This window comes from Peromyscus californicus, unplaced genomic scaffold (assembly GCF_007827085.1).
Source record: "Peromyscus californicus insignis strain IS unplaced genomic scaffold, ASM782708v3 Scaffold_6__1_contigs__length_162567912, whole genome shotgun sequence".
NCBI lineage: Eukaryota > Metazoa > Chordata > Mammalia > Rodentia > Cricetidae > Peromyscus > Peromyscus californicus.
In genome coordinates this window covers 142,821,739-142,838,376 of record NW_026294584.1, presented here as the reverse complement: position 1 = coordinate 142,838,376, position 16,638 = coordinate 142,821,739, and the positions used below count along the sequence as shown (strand labels likewise).

At 40.8% G+C, this 16,638-nt stretch overlaps 1 protein-coding gene across 3 annotated transcripts; it reads right to left on the bottom strand.

Moving 5' to 3' along the window:
- Positions 1-4,918: 4,918 nt before the first annotated feature.
- On the bottom strand, positions 4,919-15,940 carry LOC128099251 (C-type lectin domain family 2 member E-like). 3 transcript variants are annotated; one of them, XM_052721052.1, is made up of 6 exons: positions 15,420-15,940; positions 10,040-10,097; positions 7,470-7,487; positions 7,303-7,378; positions 6,650-6,756; positions 4,919-5,696 (listed from the first exon to the last, which is right to left on the bottom strand). In XM_052721052.1, exons 1-6 carry the CDS (start codon positions 15,469-15,471, stop codon positions 5,588-5,590), a joined length of 420 nt encoding a protein of 139 aa, XP_052577012.1. In that variant the 5' UTR covers positions 15,472-15,940; the 3' UTR covers positions 4,919-5,587. The 3 variants fall into 3 exon arrangements, with proteins under 3 accessions (XP_052577012.1, XP_052577013.1, XP_052577011.1); XM_052721053.1 differs by lacking the exon at positions 7,470-7,487 and having other exon boundaries at positions 15,420-15,939; XM_052721051.1 differs by having other exon boundaries at positions 7,303-7,487; positions 10,040-10,153; positions 15,420-15,927.
- Between the last annotated feature and the right edge of the window lie 698 nt (positions 15,941-16,638).

Below are 16,638 nucleotides of genomic sequence, written 5' to 3'. Positions count from 1 at the left end.
TGGGCTTAGAGCCAATGAGAAGGTAGAACAGGAAAGCAATAAAACTCAAGACACACAGGAAGAAGGTCTTTTTCTCTCTCAGGGGAAGAATGGCAGCAAGTGGTAAGATAAGGTGGTCTTGGCTCTTTGCTAGTGCTTGGATCTCTTAGGCTTTTAACTCTGTATTTGGCTCTGTGCTTCTTATTTAATAAGACCATTTAGAATTTCGTCTACACCTTTTTCTATATTGAACTCTGTAGCTGAAAGATTCTCTGTCCTACTTGGTCCCACCATACCCTACATTCCTTTGTCTTGGTGGTCCCACAGCCACTTATAAAATAATCACTCAGAAGCTCATATTAATTGTAACTGCTTGGCCATTAGCTCAGGCTTATTACTGACTAGCTCTTATGCCTAAATTAACCCATAATTCTTATCTATGTTTAGCCCTGTGACTTGGTACCTTTTCTCATTTCTGCCTTGTCATCTTGCTTCCTCTGTGTCAAGTTGGCAACTCCTGACTCCTCTCCTCTTCCCAGCATTCTCCTAGGCTGCTCACCCTGCCTATACTTCCTGCCTGGCTACTGGCCAATCAGCATTGTATTTATCAACCAATCAGAACAACACATACACAGCATACAGAACAACATCCCACAGTACTTGCCCTTTTCTGTCTAATCAAAAAGGAAGGTTTTAACTTTAATATGGTAAAATTACATATAATAGAACAGTTATCCAGCAAGAATTACAGTTACAATATCTAGTCTATTTATATTTGGCTAATTCAAAAAAATTATATTTATCATATATTTCTGAGTCTAAGATTTTTATATCTAATTTATCTTTTATCATAACTAAGGAAAACTATAATTACTAATATCTAGTCTTCAACTACATCAAAGACCTCAGAAGGATATACTATTACCTAAGTAAACAGGAAGAGCATTGTAAGCAACTTCCAAAAATCTAGAATGACAGAAACAGCTGGCTACCTGGACAGTTACTCAAAGTTCCTCTGCAATGTTGGGGCATCCATCTTCAGCCAATAGGCTTAGAGATTTTTAGTTGCTTCTCCCTGTGTCCTGTAGAACAGTCTCCTCTGTGAAGCAGGAACCTGACAGACCATTTCACCTTCTTTTGGCAAATTCAGTGGTCATTTTTCCATAGGTCCTGTATGTCCAGTGGATACATTTTGTCAAGCAGTTCAGGCAAGAAAAGTTTCTTGCCCAAATGGCTATTTTTACCAAGCAGAAGATAAACTCCATATGGAGTGTCTTCAATGCCCATCCTCCTCTCTGAAGTAAATCAGTGCTTCCAGGAGCAGATGTGTCTCACTGTCCAGAAAGTTTAAGTTTTTAAATTTAAACATTTTAAATGCCATATTGTGTAGGTCTTTGAAGTGTTTGAAGATTACATACCTAATTAAAATATACCTTTATATACCTAAAAGACTTAACTAACATGACTATAAATTTGATTATCCTAGATAACTATTAATCTGTATTTCTTAATTATTCATTACAATTTAAATGAGTTACATAAACATAATACCTTAAGTGAGAATAGAAATATATATACAGTATAACAAAATTAACTTTAAATTTGTAATAAACTAAAATCTATAGCAATGTAAAACATTTAAAACAAACTGTTGCTCTTTAAAAGTAGGTTCAATAATTGACCCTTTTATCCTATCATATGTATAATATCATCCCTTTTCTTCTTCAGAAAGAGATTGCATTTATAATCAACATGCTTTAAATAAAAATAAACATTTATAAACCATATTTTGGGAATTTGAGCGTAGCTTCTCATACTACTTCCTGCTGGTTGAGGGCACTGGCAATCTAACGGGGATCCTGAAAAAAAATTAAGAATTATGGTCAGTCCCTGACTGAACTAGTCTGTAGGGCTGCATTGTCTGAGCCAGTTGCCTTGAAGCCGTTTTGGATGTTGGATCATCTGGGCCATGGTGTCATCAGAGACCTTTCAGGGGATCTTCGATGACCAAACCATATTAGCCTAGAAAAAGCACTCCATATGTTCTCATCTTCTGTGGAAACAAAGCAGAGTCTCCTTTCCAAAGCAACATAACCTCAGATCCAAGTTTTAAAGTCAAGAAACCTTTAAAATATACTTTTTGGTTTAACTGAGTAGCCTTTTCAATCAAATGTCTCTCTCCAGTCAAAAATACCAAAAACATAATCCAGACTCTCTGTGTAATCTTCATCTTTACGTGGCTTAACTTTTATATTACTTTTACTGTCTCTTTGAAGACTTTATTTTTTACAACTATGTCCTTACATAACTTTCTATACTCCTTTTCCTCTCTCTTCCAAGCCTACGAACATTTTTATACATAATGTAAACAATTTAGAGGTTTATTTCATCTGAATCTGTCTTTTTGTGAATCTATTGTTTGAACTGCAGCATGACTAGCACTGAAATGGCAGCTTTGGCTGCTGACTCCGCCCACCTCAGCTTTCCAACATGGAGGAACTACATTTACTGTCAGCTCTGGGGGAACCATGCAGTGGATCTAGTCTTTCATCCAGCAGCATGTAGCCCCAAAACCTTTTCTTTCTTATTTTTTTTTTGTCTGTACTAGTAAAAGGTATATCCACCATGCACCATGCTGCATGGCTTGCAGATGCCACTTTGTACAGTGGCAGGAATCTACCATGCTATACTCAAGCCCATACACCATGAATTCACCATAGTAGCTCAAGTCCACATGCCACAGTATCTCTGTACCTTGGTGTCTCTAGATCTCGACCTGTTTTGGGCTCCTTTATTCTGCGTTTAGAAGGCATTTTTAAACTCTTTTAGGCCTTATGGGAATTCAAGAGCCCCAAATTGGTACACCAAATATATCTGAATGTTTCTCTATCCTGCCTGGTCCCACCAGACCCACATTTCTCTGGCCTGGTGGTTCTACAGTCACTTATGAAATAATCACTCAGAAGTTTTTATTAATTGTAACTGCTCAGCCATTAGCTCAGGCTTATTGCTGACTAGCTCTTACACCTAAATTAACCCATAATTCTTATGTATGTTTAGCCAATGGCTTAGTACCTTTTCTCAGTACTGCCTTGTCATCTTGCTTCCTCTGTGTCAGGCTGGCAGCTCCTGACTCCTCTCCTCTTCCCAGCATTCTCCTAGGCTGCTCACCCTGCCTATACTTCCTGCCTGGCTACTAGCCAATCAGCATTGTATTTATCAACCAATCAGAGCAACACATTCACAGCATACACAAAACATCTCACAGAAGAACTCTCCAGCCCAGGAGCTGGACTGTCATTAAAAAATGTTCTATTACTAATTGTATAAATTCTTTCTGTGATCCTGAAATGTATATACTATCAAACAATCTCCATATGTACTTCTGATAATTGTTCTGATATGTAAATCTTGCTATGTATACAATAAGGCCAATTGATACTGCCCTCTCAGAGCCAAAATGGTTTATAATTGCTCTGATTACAAGTTTAAATATAAGATAACTTCAACTACAGCTTTGGTTCTACAGATGTACACCACTAATTCAGGTATGCTCTTTATCTAACAATGCTTCATTAAAATACAGACTAATCAAATTAATATAATTATTCAAAGATTAATAGATTAAAATTAATGTTCTAAACTAAACTATTCTGTTTTGATAACATAATATTTAGACACACTTAACCACATCATATCATGCTGACTAATGATAGATTTTTATGTTACTCCTCTGCCTTACTATAGATCAAAAGTATTCTGAAATCATATGCAACTACACCTACAGTGTATTTACACTAGTTCTCAGCTTACCATCAATATAGATTATTGATTATTAATTAAAAATATAAATTATTGATTCATTATAAATATTTGTTATTGATATAGATGTTGTTTAAATGTCTATAAATTTGGATTCTTATTAATTTTAAAATCATTACAGTATTACTTATCATTCTTCCAATCATCTTTAGACTTTTAATTTATCCACATTGCTCACCACCCTAAGAGAGATTTACGTGCTTCCATTTTTATTAAATGAAAAAAGGGGAGGTGTTGGAGGCTGTGGGGGTATATAGCAGGTGACAGATAGTGTTCAGCAGGTCTACCCACCAGACAAATGACTCCCTGATGGGAAGCACCATTTGGCAAGGCTGTGAGGTCACTGACTGTAAATGACTGGTTGCTTCTGTCTTGTAATTTTTCTCATGTGTTACTATATCTCTTCCCTAAAAACTGCTATGGGTGTTCTCCCCAAGCTTGTGTGTTTATCTCATGAATATATTCCATCTACTGGGCACACACACAGCTGTGGATGGTCAGGAAGATGATTTCTACTTAAGATGTATAATTTGATGAATAGAATATACTAGGATATGCTTCATAACTAGATCTATTGTCTCATGAGGACTGTGAGACATTTAAAAGCCTATTTTGTTCCTTTAACTCAGACTAACATAAGAAAATAACAATTTCTCCCCAGTCTAAGACAAACTACACACAATCAGCTCATTTTTACCTCAGCTCAGATTCAGGGTGGTCGTGGAGCTGGGTAGTGCATTAGGGGGCAGAGGTGGCTAGAGACCCAGGCTGCTGCTTACCACCCTGCCAGTGCCAGGTTTCCTGAGGAGGCCCAACCCAGAAAATGAACTGTTCTCCATCACAGACATCCTGATGTTTAGAGCCAGGGTGTTCTTAGACTATCAGTGAGACTGGTCTGGGATATCCTGTTGTTACCCAGAGACAGGGTGATCATTCGGCTGGGCAGGGTATCTGAGGCAGGACCCACTAGAGCTCCAGGCCTCTGCACATCTCTCTGTCCTTGGTGAAGGCCTTCCTGCTGACTCAGTAGGTATGACCATCATAACTGTGTCCCGTGAGCAGCTCCACAGCAGTGGTGTCTCCAGTTGGAACCAAGAACCCAAACCAACATCTTGAATCAATCTTCAAACATTTTTTAAAAGGTTCTGACAACAGATACTCCAGACATGCCAGGGCACATTTACCAGAGATACAACCATTCTCTCTGACACTCTTCCATGATTTTCTAACAGCAGGACACCACTCAGGCTTTGGCTTGGGGTGCAGAGGCTGAGGCATTGGTGTGTGAGACTCCTCCTTGGTGGCTGCAGACCAGTGATGTGGCCTGGGGCAGGATACCCAGAGCTGTGGGGGAAGGGTGCAGGAGGAAGCCTCCCCCTCCAGCCCTCTACAGCAGCCATGTGTGCTGCAGCCATCTTGGCTCAACCCTGTCCTCCCTTCATTTTTTTAAGGTCTCAGTCATTCAAAGGAAGAACTAATGGAAAAAATCATATCTGGTCATAAAAGTGGAGGTCACTAATGCTGACAGGATTGCTATTCACGTTTAAGATATGAATACCAACTCATACCAAAGCACTGAAATTAATTTAGAATCTCTCATAGACTCCAAAACACCCATAAGTATAGTTGTCTATGATGGTTTTCATCTTGGATATCACCACAGATTATGAATTGATTTTGATAATTTTAGAAGATAAAGAAATGAGTCAGCGACTGTAGATAACATGTTACAGGTCTCTCATGATTGCTTTGACACAAGCTATGAAACTTCTGGGCACTATAAAGTTTAGCTCTTGGGCTTGCAACAAATCCACTTCCTAGGCATGTAGTTCTTGCTACTGCTGATCCCTCTGTCACTCAAGTAGGCACATTCTCCTTCTCCTCGGATGGAAACCCTAAAACAAAAAACAAACAAATTTCTGCAGAGTCTGCCATTGCATTCACTTCTGCGATGATAGCTCACTCGTCTCCACTACTTATTTATAACATGGATCACATAAAGGCAGAGTCCAGGAGGAATCACCAGCACGAGATTTACACCTAGTGACTTTTGCATTCTCAGGGTTCGATTTGATGACCAGACCTTTCTCATTCATCCATGTTGAACCTTGTACAATGTGTTCAAAGCATTGACTGGTGCTTGCTGCCATGTTCAAGTGAACTTCAGCCATGGGTAGTACCACAAGGGTGATCATTAATCCTATCTTGAAGTATTTTCACATGTATAAAAGTGGGAGAAAATGTACCACTTAATAAATTGCTGAAAGGTCTTTAATAATGAACACGACTGGGGTTGTGTTTTACCCTTCCAGTGAAATGGGTCTGTTCAAAACAGCTATGCTCACATCCAAGAGCTGTCCTGGGTGCTCTTTGATGACAAAACTTGAGAGGAGGTTCCCAAAGACCCTGGAGTCTCTGCTCCTGTGACAGGTGCAGCTGTGCAAACAGCTGTCTGACAAGTCTTACCCCAGCTGTTCTGCAGTGTCTTCCTGGGGTTTCAGAGCCCTTAGTAGCCATCAGCAGTTCTGTCTACATCCCACAAGGGCAGTCATCAACAAGGAAAGATTTTCAAGGGCCATAGCACAAAACATCTACCCCAAGTGCCACCATCATCCTAAAGATTTGGAGTAAAACAACACTAAGTAAATCCAACGGATTAAAATTTGTCGGGATGTGGACTTTACTGGAGATTGACTGTGGCATGTACCACCAACCTACCCTCAGGGCACACCTCAGGCCTAAAGGTTTATGTTCCCAGTACAACTGGCTCCACATGACACCGCCTTTCATCTCTCATAGCCTCAACTCACACACATCACAACACAAGAAAAGAGGTCTGAAAACATACAAGTTGTTGTATTTAGTGTTGTCTGTCCACCTCCAAGAGTGCTCTGATGATTTCCTGTGCAGGCCAATCCAGCGGGCAGAATCATTCTTGTGTCTCTTTAGGAAATCCTGTCATAAAACACAGAAAGCAAATACATGTGTCTCTCAGTTTCAGATGACCACGGAGTCTCTGCCCTACAGCCTCCTCTCAGGATGGCATCAGGTTTGAACTCAGGATAATCGACTAAATAACCCTCAGTTCTCAGTGGATGCATTTTACTACCATAATCCATAGTACACTGACAACCACCCACCCCTCTGCAGCTGAGCAAGGCCCTTGTTAAGCCTGTACTTGCAGCTACTAACAGTTGTCACCCTAAGTATGCAACACCTGCCAGCTTGCACAAAGACTGACATGACCACCATGTCTCTCAGTCAAATATACGTCTGGTCATGCAGGTTGACTATTAGCACTACAGGACAGAATGTCTTTGGAATGTCTCAGGGCTACAGCGAGATGTGTTACCATCACAAATGGACCACACTAACATGTGCCCCATGTCCCTCAATGCCTAGGGTGGGAACTCTCTTCATGCCTCAGCTTTAAGCTCTCTATCTCAAGGCAATACACATTCAACAGAACAAACAACAAACCAATTCCTGATCCTTTCTTACCAGCTCCTCCAGGCTGTCAAATCGAGCTAGATGGGCCTTTCGTGTCATGCAGGAGGTCTGGCTGGATGTCCAGTTACTTGTGAATTCAGAAAAATAAAAACATTTACTTCCAAATTCAATCCAGTCTCTTGAGCAATTGGCACGACCAGCTTCAGGGTTTGTAGTACCTGTTTTTTCCTTTCTCACTAAAATATACAAAATGCAGTGACATATCATAAACAAACATTTCCATGAACTGTCTCTTCGGCTAACCACCCGATCTCAGTGGAGGTGTGTGTTTGTAGCTTTCATTGCTGATCACTAAGAGACGCCTCCTAGCATTGTCGTCTCCAATCAAGAGCCTTCATGTGGGACTCGAAGGAAATGTTTTTCTTTTCTTCTTTGTATTTATAGTTTGGGGACAGAATCTATGTCCTCCTGCCTGGTCCAGATCTCACTCTGTGGACTGTACTCATCTGGATTTTGTAGTATTCCTCCTGGCTGTACCTCTTGAGTGCAGGGACTAAAGACACCAATACCCTGCACAAAATCATAGGTCCTTAAAACATTAGGACTGTCCCTGATTGCTGGAATCCTGCAGGCTCCTTTCCTATAATTCTCCTTCACATCCTCCTCTTGTAATGAGAAAATAAAGAAAGCTCCTTCCTTCTCTGGATTTAACTATGGATAAAATACAAACAAGCAAAACATGACATGGTCAAAATAGGTTTTTGATACCAAAACTTTGATCAAGGACTTCCTCTTATCATGTACACACATTAAATCAATATGAAAATATACTGGCTATCATTAGAGGCTGTCAGAACGGCAATCATCAAGAAATCTCACAACAGATGTTAGAACTCTGGGCAGAAATTGGGACACTTATTCACTGCTGGAGAAAGTATAAACTTATACATCCAGTATGGAATCTCCTTTAAAAATTACAATTAGACCTTTTGTGACAAACCTATGCCACACTCCTGGGCAAATATCGAGAGAACACTACATCATAACACAAAGAAACTTTCACATCCATGCTTATTAATAGGTCCTCTATTTACAATAGTAACAAAATGAACCTGACCTAGATGCCCATCAACTGATTAACAAATCATGAAAATGAATTACATGGACAAACACAATGTTATTCAGACATAACGAAAAATGAAAGTTGCAGCAAAGTGGAGGACCTAGAAAACATAATATTAAATAAGGTCACACAAACTCAGAAAAAGACCCCATGCACTCCCCCATATGCTCATTCTAGCCCATAATGTACAGTGTAAACAGCTGTGAGTATGGGCATAGTGTAACACGGAGAACAAGGAAGAGTAGTGTAAGGTGAAGAGGAAGGACAGAATGTAGCAAAGGGCACATAAGCCATGAATAGGGTTATAAAGAGCATTATTTTTCTACTTTCAACTTTGCTGGTGTCTTTTCTAGTTTGTGGCTGATAAGTCTATAAAAATGTAAATACAGCGAAAGTCTAAAACCATGACCAAAGTTCTTTGGCTTCAGGTTGTCTATTCTAACTGTGCGGAAGTTCAATGAGATACATAGGGTTTGGGACTTGGCAAATGTTGGAGTGTCTGTGTTGATGGAGCTGTGTGATGTGTTAATATGTGAGTCTATTATAGTAAAGTGTTGTGTGTGTGTGTGTGTGTGTGTGTGTGTGTGTGTGTGTGTGTGTGTAAGAAGCCCTAAATGTGTGTGTGCATGAGTGTGTGTAAGAAACCCTGAATGCAGCAAATTTTCAGAGGCCTGCTTAGAAAAATAACAGATATTTTTCTTTCATAACTTTGTCTCTTCATTCAACAGATAAGAATGAATGCATGGCTCCTTTGAAGGGCTATTGAGCCTAGAAACAAGTGATTTGGTAAGAAATAAAGGCTAGAAATCACACACACACACACACACACACACACACACACACACACACACACTTATTTTTAGTGTAGGGCAATTTGTTGTAGCTATTTCCTGTTTTCATATGCAGTACCATGAGGCTTTAATGAAAGGGACAAATGCAACAAAAAAATGAAGGTGACTGTATCTTTTCTTTATCTGAATCTTTTCACAGCTACATAAGAGTTTAGGTTACACTGACTGTCTTCTTAGCAAATGTTTGTCAAAGTTTAGACTTGTGTATTATTCATTGACATGGTTAAAGTTGATTTTATAAAATAATATCATGAATGATTTACTCCAGCTATGGCAGGAAAGCTATACAAGTTTTATCACATTATTCAGAATAGTCTAACAATGAAAGCTTGAGAATCACCTATTTCTGGAACATTCTATTTAATATTTTCAGACCATGGAAGAATATGTTAAACGAAACCATGAGTCATGGTTGGTGTGGTGGTTCTGTACCTTCCCCAACCACATTGCTCTTCACTCCTCTCACTTCCCTTAGCTGCAGCAGGCTCCTTGAGGCTACTCCTTTGAGTTTTCCTTTCCTTGTTCTCTGCCTTCAATAGGTCTCCCAGGAGGACATATGTCTCCTGCATCTCTCCAGAGCTTGCTGAACGCCATCTTCCCAGGGATGCTGAGCCTGGCTTCCTGTGCACACCACAGCCTGTGCTGTTCCTTCACTGCATCTTCCTGCTAGACCCCAAGTTCCCAGAGAACAGGAATTTCCAGTGTGTTTTCTCCCTAGCCCTTCCCACAGTGCCTGGCTCACAGTGGTCAGTAAGTCTAAGTGACAATGTGGATGTGGAGAGAATGCTGCAGAATCTGGAGATGAGTCACTCACCTGACACAGCAATAAAAGCCACAGCAAGGATGATATTCACTGCAAACCAGCAGAAAAGCTTAGCAGGAGACAAAAATAAGATAATTCTGAGACATTTTCCTCGAAGCTTTACACCTGTAAAATATGAATATAAGAATGCCAACTTCTTGAGAAAAATGAAAGAAACTTACAACAAAAACCCACTTTACAACTGCCCACAAGTACCTGAAAGGATACCCAAACCCCCTTTCAGAGAAGGTCCTGGTCCATAAAGGATGCCATGGTGGAAAGAAGACTAGAGAGGATGGAAACAGAACCTTGACCAGGGTCTTCCAGTTCCTGAACTAAGGGTGAATCATCAAATCAAGAAACAAAAGGAGTGAGGAGCAGTGGGAAGCAACAACAACAGTCAGCTGGATTTCTCTCCATAAAGTGTTCTGGTTAGAAGGAGGAACAGACATATAAGGGGGGGAAATCAGTGTAATTAGACATATGAACAAACTAAGAGAAGAGGAAAAATAGAAATGTCTCAATAAACACACCAAAAGTGTGTGAAAATTAGGAATCAGAGGAACTTCCTCAACCCTACAAAAGTTATCCATTAAAAACAAAACAATAAATCCAACTGCAGCTGCTTGATTCCCAAGGCTGCAGTTGAGAATTCTTTCCCAGCCATCAGGAGCAGGAGCAGGATGTCCGCTCACTACTCCAGGATGACTTTTCACAGGAGGGCCTCACCAGGGCAAAGAAATGGGGTCATGTGGCTGGAGAATGCTCAGCAGTTAAGACTATTTGTCTTCCAGAGGACACAGGTTCAATTCCTAGAACCTACAAGGTAGCTTTCAATCATGCCAACTCCAGTTCCAGGAGACCCATAGCCCTCTTCTGGATTCTATAGGCACCAGGCACGCCTGTGATGAACAAATGTGTGGGCAAAACAGCCATATACATAAAATAAGTGTCTTAAAGAAAGTTTGCACTTTTTGAAAACAGATGAAAGTGTTTCTCTTCACAGATGACATGGTTCTAGCTGCATAAAAATTCTAACAACTCTCCAAAAGACTACTGGATGTAAAAAATAAGTTTACAAAGCTGCAGGACACAATGTCAGCATTGCAAAGTCAGGTGAATTTTACTGTCAAAAGGAAGTTAACATGTAAGACTGCACCATTTACACTAATGCCAAAAACTATAAAATTATACATCTAAGAAAAGTTCATAATCAGCATAACAAAAACTACATGTAAAATTATGAAGAAATCAGGACAGGGTTGGAGAGTTGGCTCAGTGGTTAAGAGCACTTGTTGCTCTTGCAGAGGATCTGGGTTTGATTCCAGGACCCACATAGTAGCTTACAACCATCTATAATTCCAGTTTCAGAAATCTGACACCTTTTCTGACCTTGGTGGGCCCTAGGAATGCATGTGATGCATAGACATTTATGCAGGCAAAACACTCATATGCATAAAATTTATTAAATTAAAAAAAAATCAAGGCAGATCTAAACCATAATTGTTGTGGGATGTTTGTTCACACAGACACTCCAAGACTGCCAATAAAGTGTATCATTGAATCATGGGCAGAGCTAGTGACTAGCTGAGCAGAATTAGCCATGGATGTTTTGTAGGACCCAAGATACATAGAGAGAGAGACACAGGAAGTAGTAGGGAGGGGCTAAGAAAAATTCCCAGGCCATTTTGGATTGGTGAAGGCAAGAGACAGGAGGTCATTGGTCTCTTCTCCACTGCTTCTCTGATGAATCAGGTTTTTATACCATTACTTGACTCCCAGGTTTTATTCAATAAAAGAATATAAGTAAATGCTTCACATTAATAAACTGGAACGCTCAATATTGCTCATATGTCAACAATTTCTTAGCAAGTTTATATATGCAACAGTTTCACTTCCTGGGGGATGATTGCCTTCAGAAAAAATAAAATTCATAGCACCAAATTATATGAAAGGTACTATAAAAACCTAGAATAGTCCAAAATGATTCTGAAAAAGAAGGGTCGAATTCAGAGATCATTCTGCCTAATTTCATGACTTATGGGAACCGGAATAAATAAATAGCACCACATCCTGGTGCTAGGAAAAGAGTAGACACTAGAACAATACAGCAGAAGAAAAGACTCCAGAAGTTATATCAAACACACATGGTCAACAGATATTTAACAGAGATGTACAGTTGTTAGACAGGGAAAGGGTGGCATCGCTCCAGTATGTGCTGCTGAAACAACCTGGGGCCTGTCTGCTAAAAACAAGACATGAGATGGACTGTAAACCCAAGCATGAAGCTTAATATTGTTTTTGTTTGGTTGGTTGTTTTGTTTCTTTTTTTGCTTTATCGAGACAGGATTTCTCTGTGTAGCTTTAGAGCCTGTCCTAGAACTCACTCTGTAGACCAGGCTGGCCTTGTAATCACAGAGATCCACCTGCCTCTGCCTCCTGAGTGCTGGGATTAAAGGCTTGAGCCACCACTGCCTGGCCAAAGCTTAATATTGTAAAGTCATTTAATTCCTTATAAAGTGAGGGGAATGTCTGTGAACTTGTCTTGGGCAAAAATCATCTTAGATTCAAGAGAAAATTGACTGTCTAGATAACAGGAGGTTGATGAATTCGATGTTGATGTGACTCTAACGCCCTTCTTTTAGAAAGGCAAAATTGTGCAACCACTGTGAAGCTGATTGTGCAGGAACTGCACAATATGGTGATGTGCCCCCATCCTGCCCACGTATCCCCATACTGAAAGGAAAGCCGGCATTTAAGTTTCAAGAAAAAAGAAAAAGAAACTTTTACATGTATATTTGTAGCAGCTTTAAGGATCACTATTTAAAAAAAAAAAAAAAAAGAAAGAAATTCAACATTTGCAATCATCCAAATGTCCCCAAACTGATGACAAGTTAAACAAACCCTCTCAACAGAAGAAACAAGTTGGACCACAAGCCTGCACTTCCCTTTTTCTCATATAACTTCACCAGGCATTGTCCCAAGGCTTCTGACTCAAAAGTCCTTAAACTAAACTTATCAGCAAGCTTAAAGACAGTGAGCTGTAGGAAACTGTCTCCTTCCTGCTTACTTTGAAAAGAAACCCAAACTGCCACAACTCGCTTCCTCCTCTCACCTCTCTACAAGCTTCCCGCTAGATTTTCTTAACTTCTTTGTGTAACATTTGATTATGTGATGCTTGCACACTTGTGAATTCAGAGCACTGCTCCTGTGCAGGTGGTGCTGTGGGCAGTCTCTTAGAATCTAGCCAGCAGTGTGTCTGACATTGCATGGTCTAAAGAGCAGAATGCAATGCTGCATCAAGGTGAAAGAAGTCAAATGTGAAGTCTCTGCTTCAGGGATCCATTTTGTGACATTCTGGAAAAGTAAGTGTGTAAGGGCTGGGGACAGAAGTACGGAGTGTCTGCAACAGGGAATGGGGAAGTTGGAGTGGGGTAGGGACCAGGGGTCTATATATCCTTTATAAAGTATTGTTTTGTGTTTAATTTATGTGTATGAGTGTTTTGTCTGTATATATGTGTACAACATGCAAGCCTAGTGTTGGGGGTTCTGAAGAGTGTGTTAGATCCCTGGAATTGGAGTTAGGGGTCAGAGTGTGAGCCACCATATGGATGCTGGGAATCAAATCCAGTCCTCTGTAAGAACAATAAATGGTCTTAATGGTTGAGCCAACTCTCCAGCTCCTATAGATCTTGATGAAGAATGCATAATTATATGTTTTCAAAAGTGATGAAGATGTACATCAAGTGAATTATTTTTACTGAATGCAAATTATACTTTTTACAAAGTTTCCACTGGCTTTAACCATTGTGTTTTGCTCGGTTTCACACATCTAAAATACCAGGAAGCCTCTCACATTAACAACAGAGGAGTAGGATTGGAAGGCTTTAAGCACTAAACTGTGGCCTTTGGATTTTGGGTCCACACAAAAACTCTCGACCTTCATTCTTTCCAGTTATACAAAGATATAGAAAGTAGCATAATTCTCACGTGCTCATTTCTAGCTCCAGCACTTCTCAGCATGTGAGCAATCTGGTTTCCCTGGGTTGTACTCCTCATAGCTCCTCATACTCCCTACAGAAAGTAGATCTTGGGAGATTTCTAAACTCCTCCATGTTTTGAATGCATAGACTTCCTTATGGTTACTAGTTTTGCCTCCTACTTTAAAAACCAATCTTTCCAAACCCAAGAAAATAATATAAACTCCTGTCTGATTTTAGCTAGTTCTCTCAAACTAACAAGCAGGGTGGCTCACAACTGTGTAAGTCCAGTTCCAGGGGATTCAACACCTTCTTCTGACTTCTGTGAGCACCAGGCATGCATGTGGTGCTCTAACAGGCAGGCAAAAAACCCTACACATAAAATAAAATAAACTTTAAAAAAATTAACGTGAAAGGGATCTAAAGAATGAAATATAAACGTTTTTCGAAATGAGAGGATACAGTTTTAAAGTAGAAATCTCCAGTGTCCTTTTCCCACCATTTACCACAAAGCAAAACTGCAGATGGATTTGCAGGTGGGATCGATCTTCCATCCCCGCCCTACTGAAAAACCTGGGATACAACAATAGGAACAGAAGGGCTGAGATTGTTCCCCGATGCCACAGAATCATTTAAGGCCAGGAATATACCGGTGCCCTAAGGAAGGGGGAGAATTTCTGACAGCCCCGAAGTCTGTGGAAAAGGCGCAAGTGGGGAGTGGAGGGGAAGGAGGAGGCACGGACTGTGGGAGTCAGGAATGGAGGTGGAGGGGAGGTTTGGAAGAGGGGCACTTTAGGTGTGCACTGGATAGCAGGGATGTGTCTGAGCATGTCTAAGGTCCTCCAAACAATCCCCTGGGAATCCGGGTGCCTACTTTGCTTTACAAACTCAGAAAGGCTGTTTATCTCTCTCCCTGAGGTAGCGGGGTTCTCAGAATCAAGTATGAATGCGAGGCCGGGCAGCGGCAAGTATCTCTACGACTATGGGGAAATGTAATCTGATGGGCGGCTATTTCAATCCTAACTCCTACAACACATCTCTACAGTTCTTTTAATTACTGTGGGTGAGACAAGAGTAAATCGCAGCCTGACAGGCTACTTCTGTCTACACACACATTACCTCACTCTGGCGGAAACCAGTGGATCGAAAATTCCAGATGCCAGAGAAGAGTGCACAAACAAGTTCGCTGTTGGTTGCTCTTTCCAAAACATATTTAAGTAGCATACGCCATGATAGAATAATACAGAATTGCAAGGGTGCTTCCTGCCCACCCTAGAGCTCCGCACCACCCCACCCAGGCTCCCCAGCCTCTAAGGCTTTCTAGAGACACCTGTGGCAGGCTAACACAGGGAGATTCTGCTCCCCTAGGGAAGCTCCCTCACTCCCTTAAACTTAGTTCATTAAATACATACGGTTTTCTCCCACGCCGGCTGGCAAGGAGGAGTCTGCAGGGAACGTTCTCATGGAGGCTTTTCTGCACGTGTGTCTTCCTGCTGGAGCAAACCTGGAATCAATGAGGATGTTTGCAAACCAAAGGTTTGTAGTGAGCTGGTTTTCAAACCAGCTGACTTGGAGGCTCCGCCCAACTGGCCAGTGATTTGTTGTTCCCTCTTGATCAATCCTGAATATATCCACCCTTTCAGCAAATAAAATCTACTTCTGAGAGAAAGAGAGTTAGAAATTTGTGACAGGAAATGTGGTGTACCGTAAAGTAAATAAACGGAACTGAGAATTCTTTTACATTTTGGTAGTGCAAAATGCTTTTTAATTACAGCAACTTCACACACTTTTCTCTTCTGCCAAGGTGGGATGACAGGGGGTGTTTCACTGTCCTGCGGAAACCAACCTAAAAGCAAAAGAACTGCAAAAAGGGGAAATGTAATTGCCAGCCCTTTTCAAGCCTTGTGAGAACGGAAGGTTCTGGAAAGTAACAGCAGCTTCCACAGAACCTTCTACATCGCGGACTGCCTAGCAGTCAGTGACCACAGAGGGTTTGAAAACCTGTAAGTTCAGAGCCATCTTTAACCCTCTTTAAAAAAAATTTATTTTACCTTATGCATATTAGTGTTTTCCGGGTATATATACATGCCTGGAATTCATGTAGGTCAAAGAGAGCATCAGATCTCCTGGAACTAACTGAGCCACCTCTCCAGCCCTCCATCTTTAGCCCTCTCAATACCTGTTTATTGCTCTTCACTGTCTCTGACCTTTATGAACATCAGGTAACTCAGAAGACTAGCTTTCCTTGGAATATATTAACAGACAGACAGCTCCCACAAACCCAAGGGCTAACAGTATCATCAGGTACCATCTGACCCTTGTAAACAAGGTCTCCTCACTTTGCTATAACCCCCTCTCTGATGTTTCCACCATGTGCTTAAAGTGTCTTATGTATGGTTTCCTTTGTTCTGTGACTATAAAGACTCCATTACCACCTTGGAACATGGAATTTGGGGTAATGTAAATCTTGTTCCTGGGCCATGGTCACTCATTTTGTCTCCAGAGTAAACTCTTATCCCTTGAGGTGAGAGTTGTGTTTCTGCATACAACGGACAGTGACTCTCTGGGAGGAGGATAGGAGAGCATATTGTCTCTGTAGGACAAGTGAGGCAGAGAAGAGGTAGACTAGAT

Coding starts and splice junctions, on each gene's coding strand:
- LOC128099251 (XM_052721051.1), bottom strand. CDS start 15,471: ATGAGAACGTTCCCTGCAGACTCCTCCTTGCCAGCCGGCGTGGGAGAA. Junction 6,757..7,302: donor TTGACAGCCTGGAGGAGCTG/GTAAGAAAGGAT, acceptor GTTTTATGACAG/GATTTCCTAAAGAGACACAA. Junction 5,697..6,649: donor AACACTAAATACAACAACTT/GTATGTTTTCAG, acceptor TTTTTGTTTTAG/GGTTTCCATCCGAGGAGAAG.